Genomic DNA, 16321 nt, shown 5'->3' with positions numbered 1-16321 from the left:
CTCTTTTCACGTAACCTCGCGAGCACCAACCCGCTCCATGCGGCAATATCCTGCGTCATATACCTTCTGATCGGACTCATTCAAAAGTCAGAACAAATCCCAATTGGTTGTTGTTCCTCGGAATACGTTGAAGCCTAATTTGATCCAAAATAGTAAATAAATAAACAATATGCCGTCTGTTCCTTGGCCTTAATGCAATGCATCCCCATCCCCCCTACAACCACCCTGCTTCTGAACCAGGGATGTGATGGATGGTGAAACCTGTAACTAAACCCCACCCGTCATTGATGCCATAAGCTCCATGCAAAATGATAGTATCATCTCAAAGGTGTTCATGAGAAAAACGTCTTTAAAGGAGCAGTTGAGTTGCTAAACATGTTTGTCTTGGGGCTTATTCACTATTATTAACTCTGGATGGGCATCCGTGAGTCAAGGTATATGTCGACCTAATCCCAATTGATCGTGTATTTGCCTCCTATAATAATGATTGCTACCTGCGCAGCTCTTCTTTAAAGTGGAGTAAACGCCGACGAGTGTGTTTGGCAGGTGAATGAGAAGATTCGCAGGTTAAATTGAAAAATAGTCAACATCCCTTGAAGCAGCAGCACAGGTCAACAATGATGATTTTTGTTGTTCCTCCATTTTATTTTATTTTCTCCCTCTCTCTCTCTTCTGTTTTTCCTCATTTTTTTTCTGGCTGTGTGAGCTCTAACGTAGCGACAGATGGCACAGCCCCCCCCCCCCCCTCCTCCTCCTCCTCCTCCTCCTCCTCCTTCACCTCCTACCTCCTCCTTCTCTCTCTCTCTCTCTCTCTCTCTCTCTCTCTCTCTCTCTCTCTCTCTCTCTCTCTCTCTCTCTCTCTCTCTCTCTCTCTCTCTCTATGTCTCTCTCCCCCCGCGGGCAAATCTCTCCGAATGTCAATCACCGGGCTCTCATGTGATGGCTCTTGCCGGTGACGCGCCGGCCATATGCGCGCCGGCATCACAGCCTTTAGCTGGTATGTAACCCCGTTCCCCGGTAGCTCACTCACTCACACACACACATGCTCACTTAACTCACACACGTATACACACACACGCGCGCAGCACTCGGCCAGACGCACGTTTGATCGCACGCTCGGGTCGCACCGGTGCGCGCGCGCGGGGAGTGAAGCGCCCTCCCGAACAACCCCATCCGCGCCGGGCAGAAGGAAGCCGCGCTCTGCCCCGCACGACACCGAGGAGGATGCGTTGCTTCGCGCGCTCCATGAAGATGGTCTGAAACTCACGCACGTGTTCCTTTTTTCCCCCCGTTGCTCTCCCTCCACCCCGCCGCCTCCGCGAGGAGCTCAAGTCGAGGTGAGTTGGAGCGTAGACAACGATAGAAACATTTATTAATGAATCGATTGGAAATTAAAAAACGCATCTTTGGATGCTTGAATGCCCTTCCAAAATGGAGGAGTAAATTGTTGTTGCACACAGATGAACAGGTTAGTGTCTGAGTGTCTTCAGTGTTCCACTTGAATTAGCCAGTTTTTGGTGACTTTATTGTTGAAAGACAAAAAGCCGTTGAATCTGTTGCCAATCAATCATTTGCTCTGGTATTTTCGTTTAATTCGTTTACATCGGGTGACACTTTGGAATCCATTCAAATGGCAAGAACGGATATACGAGGCATCCTCGTTTAACTACGTGTCCGTAGCACCTTTGCTCTGATGCCCTCCAACTTTTGACATCCAGATCTACCTGCTCCGCATGAGCTCAAATCAGATAGCAGGCTCGGGTCAAAGGGGGGGGCAGTCCGGAGGAATGGAGCATCGCGGGCTTGTAAATAGATCAGATCGGACACTGGTTTGATTTACACAGTCCTGCTTCTGCACCCGGAGACCGAGAAACAATAGACAATAAGTACGCAGAATAAGATGTTTTCTTTCTTCCTGGAATATGTTCACAACCATGTCCGGCTGCGTCGGAGGACGTCCTCGAGCTTAATGGCAGATTTATTGATGATTTCGTCGATGATTTGCACGTTCAGTCCGGGAGTAAATGGAAAGGGTGGTGACGACGCCGCACGGTGACAGGCGGTGCGCGGCGGGATTTATCTCTGTTTGTCTAGTTTTATCTCTAACAATCTATCTCGACATCACGTTGCTTAAACAGCAGACGTTGCTGTAACAGTGGAGCTGTTGCACGTTTTTTTCCTGCGATATTGGATTGCCTAATTATGCTTTGTGAGTTTGTGTGGGGTTTTTATATTTAACGAGGGATAAAAGGATACAAGCAAATTCCGATCTGTAAAAGGTTATCGCTGACTAAAAAGTGCTTTGAAATCGTGCACTCGTGCATACTGAATTATGTGTGAAATCTATTTCGTGTACGCTGCATGGTCTGTTAATTAAACGTTGTTGTGTGTGTGTGTTTTTTTTCTTCCTCTAATTGAGCAAACCTCCTGAGCCTGAGATTTTAAAACTAGATTTCGCCTCTGGCACACCCCCAGAGATAATTAACCAAGCATACCTTCCTGTGGCTGCAAGTCTGTCTGCTGCTGCACTATAATGGATGGGAAGTAAAACATGTCAGGGAGGAAGCTCATTGAATCTCATTGAATCTCTCAAAGATCATCTCGTCTAACCCCTTTTTATCTGAGAAGGGGATCCGCTTACTAATTAAGTGGTAGCATAATCAATTCATTTTTTTCTTGGTATAGTTCATTGCTGACTTGTGGTATTAATTCATTTGTGTTTCGTTTTAACAGAGCATAAATATTTAGAGTTGTGTTTTTCCAAATGTCTTAAAAGTATTCGTTTCCTGGATTAAAAAAATACCATTATTATTATTATCATTATTGCAACTATCATAATAATAATCATTATTATTTTTATCTGCAATAAAATCCAGTTTGTTATTTCAAAACGCCTAAACCACATTGTTGGCGGATTTTCCTTTGGGTTCTCGCTGCAGCTGAGAAATGTCTGTAAACGCGTTGGTTAAATAATAAAAGCGTGACTTCAAACAGAGCAGCAGCTCACCAATTAAATAAAAAACCCTCTCGCGTCCTCTGAGCAGAGGTGCAAGGTGTGGACGGGTAGTGCTGGAATGCGGCCAGGATGCTATATGCGCGTCAGGAGGAGTGAAAGTGGGGGTCCTCGTGGGAACTGTAATGTGGCCCCTGCCGCCGCGACCCCGCTGCGGGAGGACGCGGCAGGGCACACGGATGACAGCGGGGAATTAAATGTGGATCCGTCTGGCTCTAACTCGACAGCAACGATTTAAGAGCTGATTCCCCCCTTTTAATTTTACCCAAATTTATACTAGTTGTCCTTCAGGCCAAATCAAAGACTTTACAGGCAATGGGTTTTAGTGATTTAAACTTTGATGCAAAGTTAGCGTCTTTATGTGGATGGTAGCGCCTAATAAAAATTCCCTCGGTTTAATTGATTTCATTCATTTTACACTGCTTGTCCCGTAATAGTGAGGCCTCAATGTACTTTTCTCTCCTCTCCAGAGCAACCATGTTGACGAGGCTTTTCAGTGACCCGTCTCTGCTGCCCGATGTGCAGAAATACTCGGGCTGGGAAGACAGCGAGGAGGAGGATTCCAAAATCAAAGATGAGGATCAGGACACTCAGGACGGCACGGCGGGATCTGAGCTGAGGGACGGCAGTCAGACGCAATCCGAGCACGCCGGGGAAGACGACGACGACGACGAGGAGGTGGAGGAAGAGGAGGATGGAGAGGACGCGGAGGGAGACAGGCCGAAGAAAAGGGGCCCCAAGAAGCGCAAAATGACGCCGGCCCGCGTGGAGCGCTCCAGGATGCGCCGGGTGAAGGCCAACACACGGGAGCGGACCCGGATGCACGACCTGAACTCTGCGCTTGACAACCTGCGCAAAGTGGTGCCGTGCTATTCCAAAACGCAAAAACTTTCGAAAATCGAGACGCTGCGGCTGGCCAAGAACTACATCTGGGCCCTGTCGGAGATATTGCGCTCTGGAAAAAGGCCCGACCTTGTGTCCTACGTGCAGACGCTGTGCAAAGGACTCTCCCAGCCAACGACAAACCTGGTGGCGGGATGCCTGCAGCTGAACTCCCGTAATTTCCTTACCGATCAGCAGTGTCAGGACGGCGGGAGGTACGGATCCAGCTCCTTCCCGATGCATTCCTACCCGTACCAGTGTGCACGCCTCTCCAGCCCCCACTGCCAGCCGGTCTCGGGCTCGAACTCGCATCCGCTTAGGGCGCACGGCTACTGCTCGGCTTACGACTCTCTGTACGGGGGGAGCGGATCCCCGGAGTATAACAGTCCCGAGTATGAGGGGCCCCTCAGCCCCCCCCTGTGCGTCAGTGGCAACTTTTCCCTGAAGCACCAAGGCGCTGCGTCCCCCGACAACGAGAAGGGATACTACTCTATGCATTACTCCGGCCTGCCTGGCTCCAGACCCACCGGGCCCCCCAACCTGGTGTTTGGCTCCTCGGGGGCCCGGAGCGGCATTCACTCTGAAAACGTCCCGCCTTACCACGACATGCACTTACACCACGAACGGGCCCCGGCGTACGACGAACTCAACGCGTTTTTTCACAATTGAAATAAAGAGCCCGTCGTGGGCCCCCGGCAATCAAACATCTAACCACGGCACACGTTTTGAAGAGCTTACCTGCCAGGATTGAGACATTCTGGAGAGATATTTCACTCGTTGTCATTGGTGTTTTCCGTTTCCTTTTATTCCGTCTTAGCTTTTTCTTTCTCTAAAGTCAGATATGTAGTGGAAGGGCGACCAACACACAATCGCATCGCAACAGAATCTGTCCAGCTGAAATAAAAGGAGATTTGACGAACAAATCAAAAGGCCCGTGATGCCAATACTAATGCTATTTTAAAGTGGGAGTTGTGTCTGTATTGGTGGTTGTTTGCATTTTGGTTACTGGAAGTTGTTTATTTACCACTGTATCACTGGTTTACAGCCACGCCATGATATTGGCGGCAATTTTCTAATCTTGTGAAATTAGGAATAAAATCCCCCCCAAAAAAGATAATGTAAATTGACTTGCCTGCACGTTCGATATCTGGAGGGGGGGGGGGGGATTATGAAAATAATGAAATGCAAGAAGTACTGAACCAATAAAAAAGTGGTAGTTTTTTTTTCAGAAGAGTCTCTGCAAAACACACGTTTCGCATCTATGCAAAGAAGAGACCAGCGGAAGAGGGGCAACACGGCCCGGAAAGACACTGTTTCATCAGCACTGTTGCCAAACCCCCACACACACACATACACACATGCAAACACACAATATACACCCAATGCATCTGGCCATGCTGCACATAAAAAAAAGAACAATCATTTTTCACTTTTCTTCTTATTTATTTATATGAGCGTTATTCCTCTAATTGAGCCATTGTACCGTCCATACATTTTCGTTGAACATTTTCGTTTTTATTTGTAATGCTGTGTTGAATAAGTTATTATAATTATTACTATTATTATCATTCTTCTTATTGCACGTATTTATTGTGTTGTTTTTGTAATTATCATTAATAGTCAATGGAAATGAAGGGATCCCACGTGTTGCAGAGCGTTTCTTTCATACAATTCAAGTCTTTAAAGTTTGTATTCAATCAACTGAGTGCTAAAATAAAATGACAATAAATGACACTGTGCAACTTGATTTCTTTTTGTCACCTATCGAAACACGCAACAATATATCGCTTTATAAAATGGATTCACTCTCTATAATTATTGGAAGATGGATCATGGATCATCGTTTTTACATCGAACTCAAATTAAAGTAATGTATTGGAACGATATCAGGGCTTAACAAACTATAAATAGAGGGGAAATGGGAGGAATATGAGCCCGGATTTGCTTGGTGACACGACCTGGAGGACGCACAGAGCCTCGGGGCCTTTATATTATGAACTGAGACGGGAGGAAGAGGGCAGTGTTGTAATTCCTATCGAATGAGTTAAGTTAGTGTCAATACGTCTTTCTTTCCGACAGGAAGCTCAAACTTACACAAACAATCCTTAAAATGTCCGGGATGATTCAAATTGCATGGGGAGATTTAGTGTAAACGTTGCTTCACAGATTGACACGCTGATTCCAGTGCGGACACACACACACACACACACACACACACACACACACACACACACACACACACACACACACACACACACACACACACACACACACACACACACTATGAAGGTTAGCTGATGTCATTCAAAGTCATCCGGGTTATAATGGAGGCCCCTCTCCGCCATTAAGAGAACACGTGAGGAAAAACTCAGCTTCAGCACCGCGGCGAGTTCCTTCAAAATACTGTTTGAGCCGCACATTTGGTAAAAATCCAAATATCCATATAGATGTAAAACTGCAACATATAATGAGTTCGTGATTGCAAAAAACAACACGTTTCCAGAACACACGTACTGCAGGCATGTTGGTTTCATGCCAGGTGTCTTAAATGCACAATTAAGGAATCACAACCAATGTCACACCATCACATAAAGAACACGAAAAAGACCCTCGGTGCTTTATGTTTGTTTTTATATATTCTACACGCGATAACAGTATTTACTTCTTTCTCTTTTTGATTTTGTCAATAAATTAAATCAATTAAAATAATTAACGTTATTGTCAGACGGCAATGCAGTTTTGGCGCCATTGATAAACGCCGCAATAAATATTTGTTATTTTATGTGTAATTCCCATCCCTCGTTAATGTATTTAACACCAGATAGTAATTATGAAGTTGACCCCTTTCATAGCTTCAAACCTTGCAACTTTGAAAACACATATTTATGTCAGACATTTATTTGGATTGCCATTATACATATGAATGTATTTATGCGGGTCGGTTTTAATAATTTAAATATCTTTATTGAATCTTTGTAAACATAACACTCATGCAACTTACCAACGGGCAGGTAAAATATTCAACATTTATATTAAATATTCATTATTTTCTTTTTATAAAAAAAAGGTGAACACACAGAGCCACGCAGGCGGTGCGAGGGGCCGCCGCACCCCGCCAGAGTTTGGAGCGCTGCCCCGGGACCCATATGTTCCCCAAAATGTCCTGGGTGCTCTCTGTTGTAAGGGCACACTGGTCTTATGTGAGTGATGATAACCAGTACGAATATGAATACAAATCCCAACATCGATACATACAAATATTTAACTATTATTTCCCTTTTAAACTAAAACAAACTAAAACAGCGTGGGCATCAGCTGTGATTTCGGCCCTGTCGTGTATTTTTGATCATCACAAAATGTGTACAGTCTAAAAGTGGAAAGTTAAAAAAAAAAAAATTCTGGAATAACTTACCAAACAAATAGCTGATTAGCCCCATACTTGCTGGCAAGGGGAGGACACTGACATGTAGTGAGGTAGTGCCACTGTTTAGGTTTAGTGCAATGCATATAATATGATTATTTGGACAAACAGATAAACACATTTTGGAATATTTAATTCAATCAAAAATATGGACAGTGTCTTTTTTTTTGCGCACCTGGTCCTCAGCAACTATTAAAAGATGAATAAACCTTTTTTTAGAGAATATCTTACATTTACTAAGTCTATTATGCTCCTGCTCTGTTCTATGTTTTACATAAAGAAAAAATATTAACAAAGATACATTTATATTTGAATTTCGTCATGGATGTTGGCATTGTGAGGAATTATTCTTCAAATCTTCAAATCATTCATCTTCATTGGCGTCATCTGTGCCCTTCAGTTTCAATATAAAACCATTGCCTTCAATTTGAACATGTAACATTTGGCAGAAGCTTCTACCTCTGAGTGAATTAATTTAGCAGAAGAGTCCCGGGTGGGAATCTAAAGCGCAGTTCTGCAGTTCAGGCTGTTTTCAAATCAACCAACCAAAGGTTGATGTTACACTTTTGCAGTGGTTTAATGGCCTCTGCATTCTTTCTGGCCTCATCAGCAAAAAGAGAATTGCATACATTTCTGAAGAAGCGGATTCTATATACTCCCCCCCCCCCCCCCCCCCCCCACACACACAACTCCTTCTCTTCTTCCTCCACTGTCCGGCGAGAGTGTGTGAGGGGGAGAGAGGGAGAGGGAGATAGAGAGAGAGAGAGAGAGAGAGAGAGAGAGAGAGGCTGGCAGGCTTGCAGAGGAGAGCTGTGCCAAGTCCCTCAATGTTCCCCAGCAGCAGCACCAGGAGCTCCGGAGAGGACAACCCAGTGTGTGTGCGCCAGCGTGCAGTTCACCGGGCCAAAGTAGCACTGCTGGGAGGAGTTGATGTTTCTTTCCTAATTTTTGCAGCATCTGTTCATTATCCAGGACGTTTAAAAAAAAAAGAGAGCGCTCATCCTGAGTAACTCTTCGCCAAATACGCAAAGAGATACGCCGCAGTAAGGCATTTTTGTGAGGAGTTGGCCTATGAATATACTCACCTCTATGTCATGTTGTGCATGAGCTCATGCATTGAAAGAAGGTTGTGATGGCTGAAGAAAATTGTTTATTGTCCACACATGAAGCCTTCAAAGACACTGACGGTGGGCACACAAACCACATTTTAAGAAAGAAAAAAATCCATCATTTTGATTACGTTTGATTCAAATTGTGTCAATATTAAAGCAGCTTGCTGAATGTCACTTGTATGTGTGTGTGTCAAATGATCTATGCAAAGTCAAGCCACGTATTTTTTTTTAATGAAGACATGATATTGGTTTGTGATAAATATGAAACGGGATTCAGGTGTTTTATTTAAATTGCATCACCAACGGAAGGATTTAAGCAAATCGCACCATTTTATAAATTTCGTTTTAATTGCCTATAGTGAAATGAATCATTTGATACTTTACTTGGCACAATTGTGCAAATAAAAGTATGAAGAAAAAAAAAAACTTCCAATGACACTCAGGATGAAAAGTGAGTGAATGAATCTCGCTGTTTAAATTATCATGTTCATGCCCACTCTTTTTCTCACTCAACTTGGTAAGGAAAAAAAATCAAGAGTGTTTGTCCGACATAACAGTCAATAGTGCGATTATCAAAATGTCACAAGTATTATGGTGTGAATTCCAATTAACGTCTAGTTAAAATAATAACTGAGTGTTTTTGCAAAATGCAGATATCAAATCATAATGTACGATATTGTGTAAATGAAAGCCTTTAGGATTTCAGTTGATACAATCTGACATTTTGAATATTTGCATTTAGTCTGTGATTAAAGAAACAAACCACAAAGTAATACTTGAAATGGACAGACATTAGATTTAAAAAATAAAAATAAATATTACATAACACTTTGAATAATTGATGTACAATCATGTTAACCTGAGCTTCGGCCATCCTCAGTCTGCCAGACTGTACATGCCGGTGCCCCCCCCCCCCCATCGGCAGACGAGGCAGTGCAATCCAGAGGAAATTCCACAGCATCTGTTTGTTATCACACAATGGTGCACGATGCAGCTCGGGCAGTGGGGCAGAAGACGAGGCAGAAGCTTAACTGAAAGAGGGCTATAATGCTGGAGGTCCCGCCGAGGGAGAAACAAGGGCTGCAGGAGGAGGAAGTAGGGAGGAGGGGGTAGGATCTTGGGAGGAGGGGGACGACCCGGGGATGAAAAGACAAGAGGTGGAGATCTTGGTGAGCGCCAGGTAGGTTTCAGGCCTTTGGCAGGCGGCCATGTTTTCCTGCGTTTGATCGGTGCCAGATGTTGACGCGTACGTGTTTGTTCAGAGAGTTCGACGGAGCGGAATTGTTCTTGACCTGACCGACAGCTCTCAACGAAGGCCCAGTTCCGGTGTGTTTGGGGCGGCGAGGGTCCGGTGGCTGGCCCCTCTTTAAGAGGTTAAGTAGGAGCGTGCAGTGGGACGCAACTGGATCCGAAGGGGGGGGGGGGGTCGTTGCTGGTCTGCACAGATGGCGTGTGTGCGCGCGCGTGTGTGGCCGTGCACGTGTGTTATGATAGGGTTGGATGATGCCCTCGTCACATGGGCAGCAGTAATTGGCCTCCATATTGACCAGTTTGCAGCGCTGGGGGGGCGGGCAGTCTCCCAGCTGGACCTGTCAGATGGCATCACATCCACCTCACTGATCACCCCCCGGACGACCTCCGCACCTCTCCCCTCGGTTCCTTTCATCTCTCCCTTCTCCTTCAGCCTCCTCCGTCACCTCTAATCTCCTGCGGCCTGTTCTGCCATCACAGGGACGAGCCGCTCCGTCCGTCACCGCCGCTGCCTGCTCTCTGCAGCTCTTTTAAACTTTAAAGACTCAACTTTGGAGAGGAAGACACATAAAAGACACCCGTGTTCAAAGTTCCTGCGTCAGTGTCGGTTGGTAGGAAGGTTTTTTGTGGGTGAATTCATTGAGCCTTGACCAAGACAGATTTACCTGTGAGCTATAGGCTATGTACATTTGTTCTGATACACCTGCTGCTCGGGTAATCTGATATTATATTCATGTATTCTATATATGTATTTTTTTTTTCTTCATCTTGAAGTCACGCTGATTTCTCATATCTATTTCTTGCTGATTCCAGGAAAATTATGAAACTCCTTCTTTAGTAAAAACAACATTTGAAATCTAAAACCCACCAAAGATCTTTCTTTGCAGGGTTTGTTTTAAGCAACCCTTTGTCTATCTGACTGACTTTTAGTGTGATATCACCCTCCCACCCGGAGCAGTAATGGTGTGTGTTTTGTTTGAGATGCCCGACTGTGAGGAGTTAGCGAGGATTTCATCCCAGACTTGGCAGGGGAGGGTCTCTGGGTACGTGGAGAACAATCTTCTCTCCTTTGGTCCTGTCAGCCAGCAAACACAGAGAGCTGGCACACGCTCAGTGGGAAAAGATCGGGAGTGACAAGGGGGATGGACACACACGCGCATACACACACACACACACACACACACACACACACACTTGTGCCCATCCCTTCCTCACAGTACCAAAATGAGTTCTGATAGTGCCGCTGGGGATTGAGGGATGATGGATGGGGGGACCTCATGAAGAGAGTCTGTAAAATGACCACAGCGTCAGCCTGCTGGTGGACTGTCAGACACACGGAAGGAGGACGAAGAGGGAAATATAAGGCAGATAAAGACACTGGCAAATACAGACACTGGCAAGGCAACAAAATGCCTGACATGCATGCTACTCTGTCAACGGAAAGCTAACATGCAAATAAACCGAGTTTCTGTGTGCGCTCAATATGGACTATAAGGGTTTTGATCCTGCAGCTCCTTTCATTTCTGTCTGAAAACATGTTGATGCATGAGTGTGAGCTGCTGTGTGTGTGCATGCATGTGCGCCTTTACGCGTGAGCAACAACGAGGAGGAGGTGGGAGAGAGGTTGGATTGTGTTTGTGTGTGTGTGGAGAAGGAGGAAGAGGAGGAGGGGGGGGGAGCGTTCACGTTTAAATTCTGTGACATCTGTTCATTACAACTAGAGTGTGTTTATTTTTATACAGCCAGCCACAAGCAGGGAGCTCAACTGGCACCGCTGGTTAATGTACCAGCCCTCTACAACGGCAAAGCAAATGAAATATTAACCGGCAAACACACTGAGGAGAGGACAAAGAGAGAGAAAGAGGAGAAATGTTAAGATAATATGTGACAAAAATGCACGCACACATTGTCTCGGGTGGCGCATACAAAGACCCCGTTCTGATCTAACCGCAGGAGAGGCCCGGAAAACTGCACTGCAATGCGCTGCTGTAAGATAGAAGAGTTAAACGAGAAATAAAGGGTTATGCTTTATTGAAACGGGTCGACGTATATGAAGATTCTGCAAAAACAGAGAATCAATCTGGGTGTTTTGTCTTCAAAAGAAAACAGAGGACAAGCAACCGATACGATACAGAAAAAGCAACCAGAACCACACTTTAGTATGAAGGTCACTTGGCGGTATTTAGCGACCTAAACTGTGTGGAGTGGATGCCCAGATGGCCCACTGGACACGTTAGAAGGCCCACTGTGCCCACAGTACAATTTCCTTGTTTGATGTTGTTTTACTTGCATTCAAATGTAATGTGGATCAAGTTGTACAAATAATGCTCCCTTGAGTTTGCCGACTGAACATAATGTCCACCTGGATGATTCTTTAATACGACTAGTTTTCCCTTTAGGGAATCGATGAGGTCCATCAATCGGTAGGACATGACGTGTCTGGAAGTGTAAATGAGACGCTCAGTAAGACAACCTCTGAGGCCACAGCGTTTCAGTTGTCCTACGGTCCCTCCGTCCTTCTTCAGGGACACAATTCTCGACCAAGAGTCCAAACAGCAGCAGACTGACCCAACCCAGCCCTCCAATTACTCCGAGCAACCAGACCTTTGCATCAACAAGCTCCATTCACCACCTCGCCCCCCCCCCCCCTCCCCGATCCCCAAAAACCGCCCCCAGACCCACCACTGCCCGTCCCCACTCCCATGCTCCCCTGGGACGGCCTGCTCTGGAATGCCGCTCATGGGGAAGAATCTCGCTGCAGGCGCTCAATATGTCACATGTGTTTCGGAGAAAGAGAGACAGAGAGAGAGACCAAGCGATGTGGCAGGTATGGTGCAGTAATTTTACGAGGCAATGACAGGTAGTCCGTGTCTATGTTTTATGTGTGTGTGTGTGTGTGTGTGTGTGTGTGTGTGTGTGTGTGTGTGTGTGTGACAGATTCCCAGATTAAAGGTTTAAAGGGTTCAGATTAACAGGCTCAGGACACAGTGCCCCACTCTGAGCAAAAGGGAATTAGGATGGCATTAAAGTCTCCTGCACCAGCACATTAGCTGGGAGGGTCTCTGGGTACGTGGAGAACAATCTTCTCTCCTTTGGTCCTGTCAGCCAGCAAACACAGAGAGCTGGCACACGCTCAGTGGGAAAAGATCGGGAGTGACAAGGGGGATGGACACACACGCGCATACACACACACACACACACACACACACACACACACTTGTGCCCATCCCTTCCTCACAGTACCAAAATGAGTTCTGATAGTGCCGCTGGGGATTGAGGGATGATGGATGGGGGGACCTCATGAAGAGAGTCTGTAAAATGACCACAGCGTCAGCCTGCTGGTGGACTGTCAGACACACGGAAGGAGGACGAAGAGGGAAATATAAGGCAGATAAAGACACTGGCAAATACAGACACTGGCAAGGCAACAAAATGCCTGACATGCATGCTACTCTGTCAACGGAAAGCTAACATGCAAATAAACCGAGTTTCTGTGTGCGCTCAATATGGACTATAAGGGTTTTGATCCTGCAGCTCCTTTCATTTCTGTCTGAAAACATGTTGATGCATGAGTGTGAGCTGCTGTGTGTGTGCATGCATGTGCGCCTTTACGCGTGAGCAACAACGAGGAGGAGGTGGGAGAGAGGTTGGATTGTGTTTGTGTGTGTGTGGAGAAGGAGGAAGAGGAGGAGGGGGGGGGAGCGTTCACGTTTAAATTCTGTGACATCTGTTCATTACAACTAGAGTGTGTTTATTTTTATACAGCCAGCCACAAGCAGGGAGCTCAACTGGCACCGCTGGTTAATGTACCAGCCCTCTACAACGGCAAAGCAAATGAAATATTAACCGGCAAACACACTGAGGAGAGGACAAAGAGAGAGAAAGAGGAGAAATGTTAAGATAATATGTGACAAAAATGCACGCACACATTGTCTCGGGTGGCGCATACAAAGACCCCGTTCTGATCTAACCGCAGGAGAGGCCCGGAAAACTGCACTGCAATGCGCTGCTGTAAGATAGAAGAGTTAAACGAGAAATAAAGGGTTATGCTTTATTGAAACGGGTCGACGTATATGAAGATTCTGCAAAAACAGAGAATCAATCTGGGTGTTTTGTCTTCAAAAGAAAACAGAGGACAAGCAACCGATACGATACAGAAAAAGCAACCAGAACCACACTTTAGTATGAAGGTCACTTGGCGGTATTTAGCGACCTAAACTGTGTGGAGTGGATGCCCAGATGGCCCACTGGACACGTTAGAAGGCCCACTGTGCCCACAGTACAATTTCCTTGTTTGATGTTGTTTTACTTGCATTCAAATGTAATGTGGATCAAGTTGTACAAATAATGCTCCCTTGAGTTTGCCGACTGAACATAATGTCCACCTGGATGATTCTTTAATACGACTAGTTTTCCCTTTAGGGAATCGATGAGGTCCATCAATCGGTAGGACATGACGTGTCTGGAAGTGTAAATGAGACGCTCAGTAAGACAACCTCTGAGGCCACAGCGTTTCAGTTGTCCTACGGTCCCTCCGTCCTTCTTCAGGGACACAATTCTCGACCAAGAGTCCAAACAGCAGCAGACTGACCCAACCCAGCCCTCCAATTACTCCGAGCAACCAGACCTTTGCATCAACAAGCTCCATTCACCACCTCGCCCCCCCCCCCCTCCCCGATCCCCAAAAACCGCCCCCAGACCCACCACTGCCCGTCCCCACTCCCATGCTCCCCTGGGACGGCCTGCTCTGGAATGCCGCTCATGGGGAAGAATCTCGCTGCAGGCGCTCAATATGTCACATGTGTTTCGGAGAAAGAGAGACAGAGAGAGAGACCAAGCGATGTGGCAGGTATGGTGCAGTAATTTTACGAGGCAATGACAGGTAGTCCGTGTCTATGTTTTATGTGTGTGTGTGTGTGTGTGTGTGTGTGTGTGTGTGTGTGTGTGTGTGTGTGACAGATTCCCAGATTAAAGGTTTAAAGGGTTCAGATTAACAGGCTCAGGACACAGTGCCCCACTCTGAGCAAAAGGGAATTAGGATGGCATTAAAGTCTCCTGCACCAGCACATTAGCCATTCATTACCGTGTGTTTGCACAATCAGTACCAGGCGGCCCCTCGGTCCCTTCTGTGTTACTGCATTGCCGCCAATGTTAACATGTCGGGATGTTTTGTTATTCATGGTCTATCAGCAGGACTGTGAACTACCACTTATGATCAGGCGATAAAGCAAATGTGCTTTATTAAAATGAATGAACTTTCACAAACAGGGCGTTTAGTCTTTTGTGTGTTTATAGGGTTTGTTATTTGCACCTTCCCAAGGATGAAAAGATTGTACAGCTGATCGCCACACTGCATTGAACTTGGTGTTGTGCGCTGTGTGCAGGCGTCCTGACACAACTTTGTGAGGTTAGGACTGGATCTTCTTTTCTATGAGGTAGAACATTAGAACATAACATAAGAAACAGGGAATCTGTAAATAATGTATGGTTGTATACATGACAGCTGGAATGGAAAAATTACCTTTGCAAATCAGAAATAGAATTGCCTAAATAAAAACGGAGCGGGAATAAAAGTACAAATACTTTTTTCAATACATTGCACACATGCCCGTTTTGACTGTGATCGGATGTGTTCTTCCCTCATAATGGACTTTTCTCTTCTACTGAAGAAAAGCATCTCTTTAAACATATACACATATAGCAAATGTGAAGCAAAAAACATAAATTAGAGTATCAATAATCTACATATTTGTACATTCTTTTTTTAATCACGCATCAATGTAAAAGCTGTTTTGTTCACCAACAAGTTTGCCATGTAGGTTTAGGAAGAAACATTCTATTTGCCCCATGAAGCCACAGGGTGTATTTTATTACATTACTGTACATGTCATATTGGAAATAAGTTCTTGAGTGTAATGTTTAATGAATATGTCAGGAATCAGGAAACATTTATTGCCAAAATATGTCAAACATACAAGGAATTTGTCTTGGCGGTTGGTGCGTGACAGTAGACAGTGTAACAATAGACAACAAGACAGCAGTGCACAGGTAATAAAATAAAATAAAATGAAATGCTGTCCAGTGCCGTGGTGTGAAATAAAAGCTGCAATTATTCTCCACCAATGATGTGTTTAATAAATATAGTCAGGTATCACAATGAATTTGGCATTATTTATTTGATAGGGTTGGAAGATGTTAAAGAAGATGAAAATCGTGACACAGAACAACACCGCAAATTCATTAAAGCACGGCGCAACTTTTCCATGTTTTCTGTGTGCCTCGCTGTGCCAAGAGAGACGTGGAGACATGGATTGACACGCCATCCTTCCTCCAAAGCCTTCCTCCTCAGCCTAGCCGGATTAAGGGATTACCAGGCAAGGCGAGTGCTAAAGCTGGCTAATTCTCACCCAAGCATAGAGAGCTAAGGCTACCCGGAGCCCTGCGGAGCCCCTCTCTCCTCAGAGCAGCTGTGTGCTGGAGGGAGGGAGCGCTTTCCTCCCGATGACGTCGATGTCCTTTTGTCTATTAGTGCAGACCAATAACACCTCCAGTCTGCTTATTCAATTTCTTTTAAATTTGTGTATGTTCAGGATTTTTTTTTCACAATGTTTTTTCTTCAATGGAGCACATTTAAAATATCAA

At 45.3% G+C, this 16321-nt stretch overlaps 1 protein-coding gene across 2 annotated transcripts; it reads left to right on the top strand.

The window, feature by feature from the left end:
* The first annotated feature begins 962 nt into the window (after window positions 1-962).
* LOC120828450 (neurogenic differentiation factor 2) lies at window positions 963-5627 on the top strand. 2 transcript variants are annotated; one of them, XM_040192028.2, is made up of 2 exons: window positions 963-1337; window positions 3484-5627. In XM_040192028.2, exon 2 carries the CDS (start codon window positions 3491-3493, stop codon window positions 4562-4564), a length of 1074 nt encoding a protein of 357 aa, XP_040047962.1. In that variant the 5' UTR covers window positions 963-1337; window positions 3484-3490; the 3' UTR covers window positions 4565-5627. The 2 variants fall into 2 exon arrangements, with proteins under 2 accessions (XP_040047962.1, XP_040047963.1); XM_040192029.2 differs by lacking the exon at window positions 963-1337 and adding an exon at window positions 1836-1886.
* The last annotated feature ends 10694 nt before the right edge of the window (window positions 5628-16321 follow it).

The sequence above is a fragment of the Gasterosteus aculeatus genome, chromosome 11 (assembly GCF_964276395.1).
Source record: "Gasterosteus aculeatus chromosome 11, fGasAcu3.hap1.1, whole genome shotgun sequence".
NCBI classification, from domain to species: Eukaryota; Metazoa; Chordata; class Actinopteri; order Perciformes; family Gasterosteidae; genus Gasterosteus; species Gasterosteus aculeatus.
The sequence above is the reverse complement of the archived record's forward strand: the minus strand, read 5'-3'. Positions and strand labels throughout refer to the sequence as shown.

What these genes read in the sequence shown, in the direction of transcription:
- LOC120828450 (XM_040192028.2), top strand. Translation starts at nt 3,491, where the DNA reads ATGTTGACGAGGCTTTTCAGTGACCCGTCTCTGCTGCCCGATGTGCAG.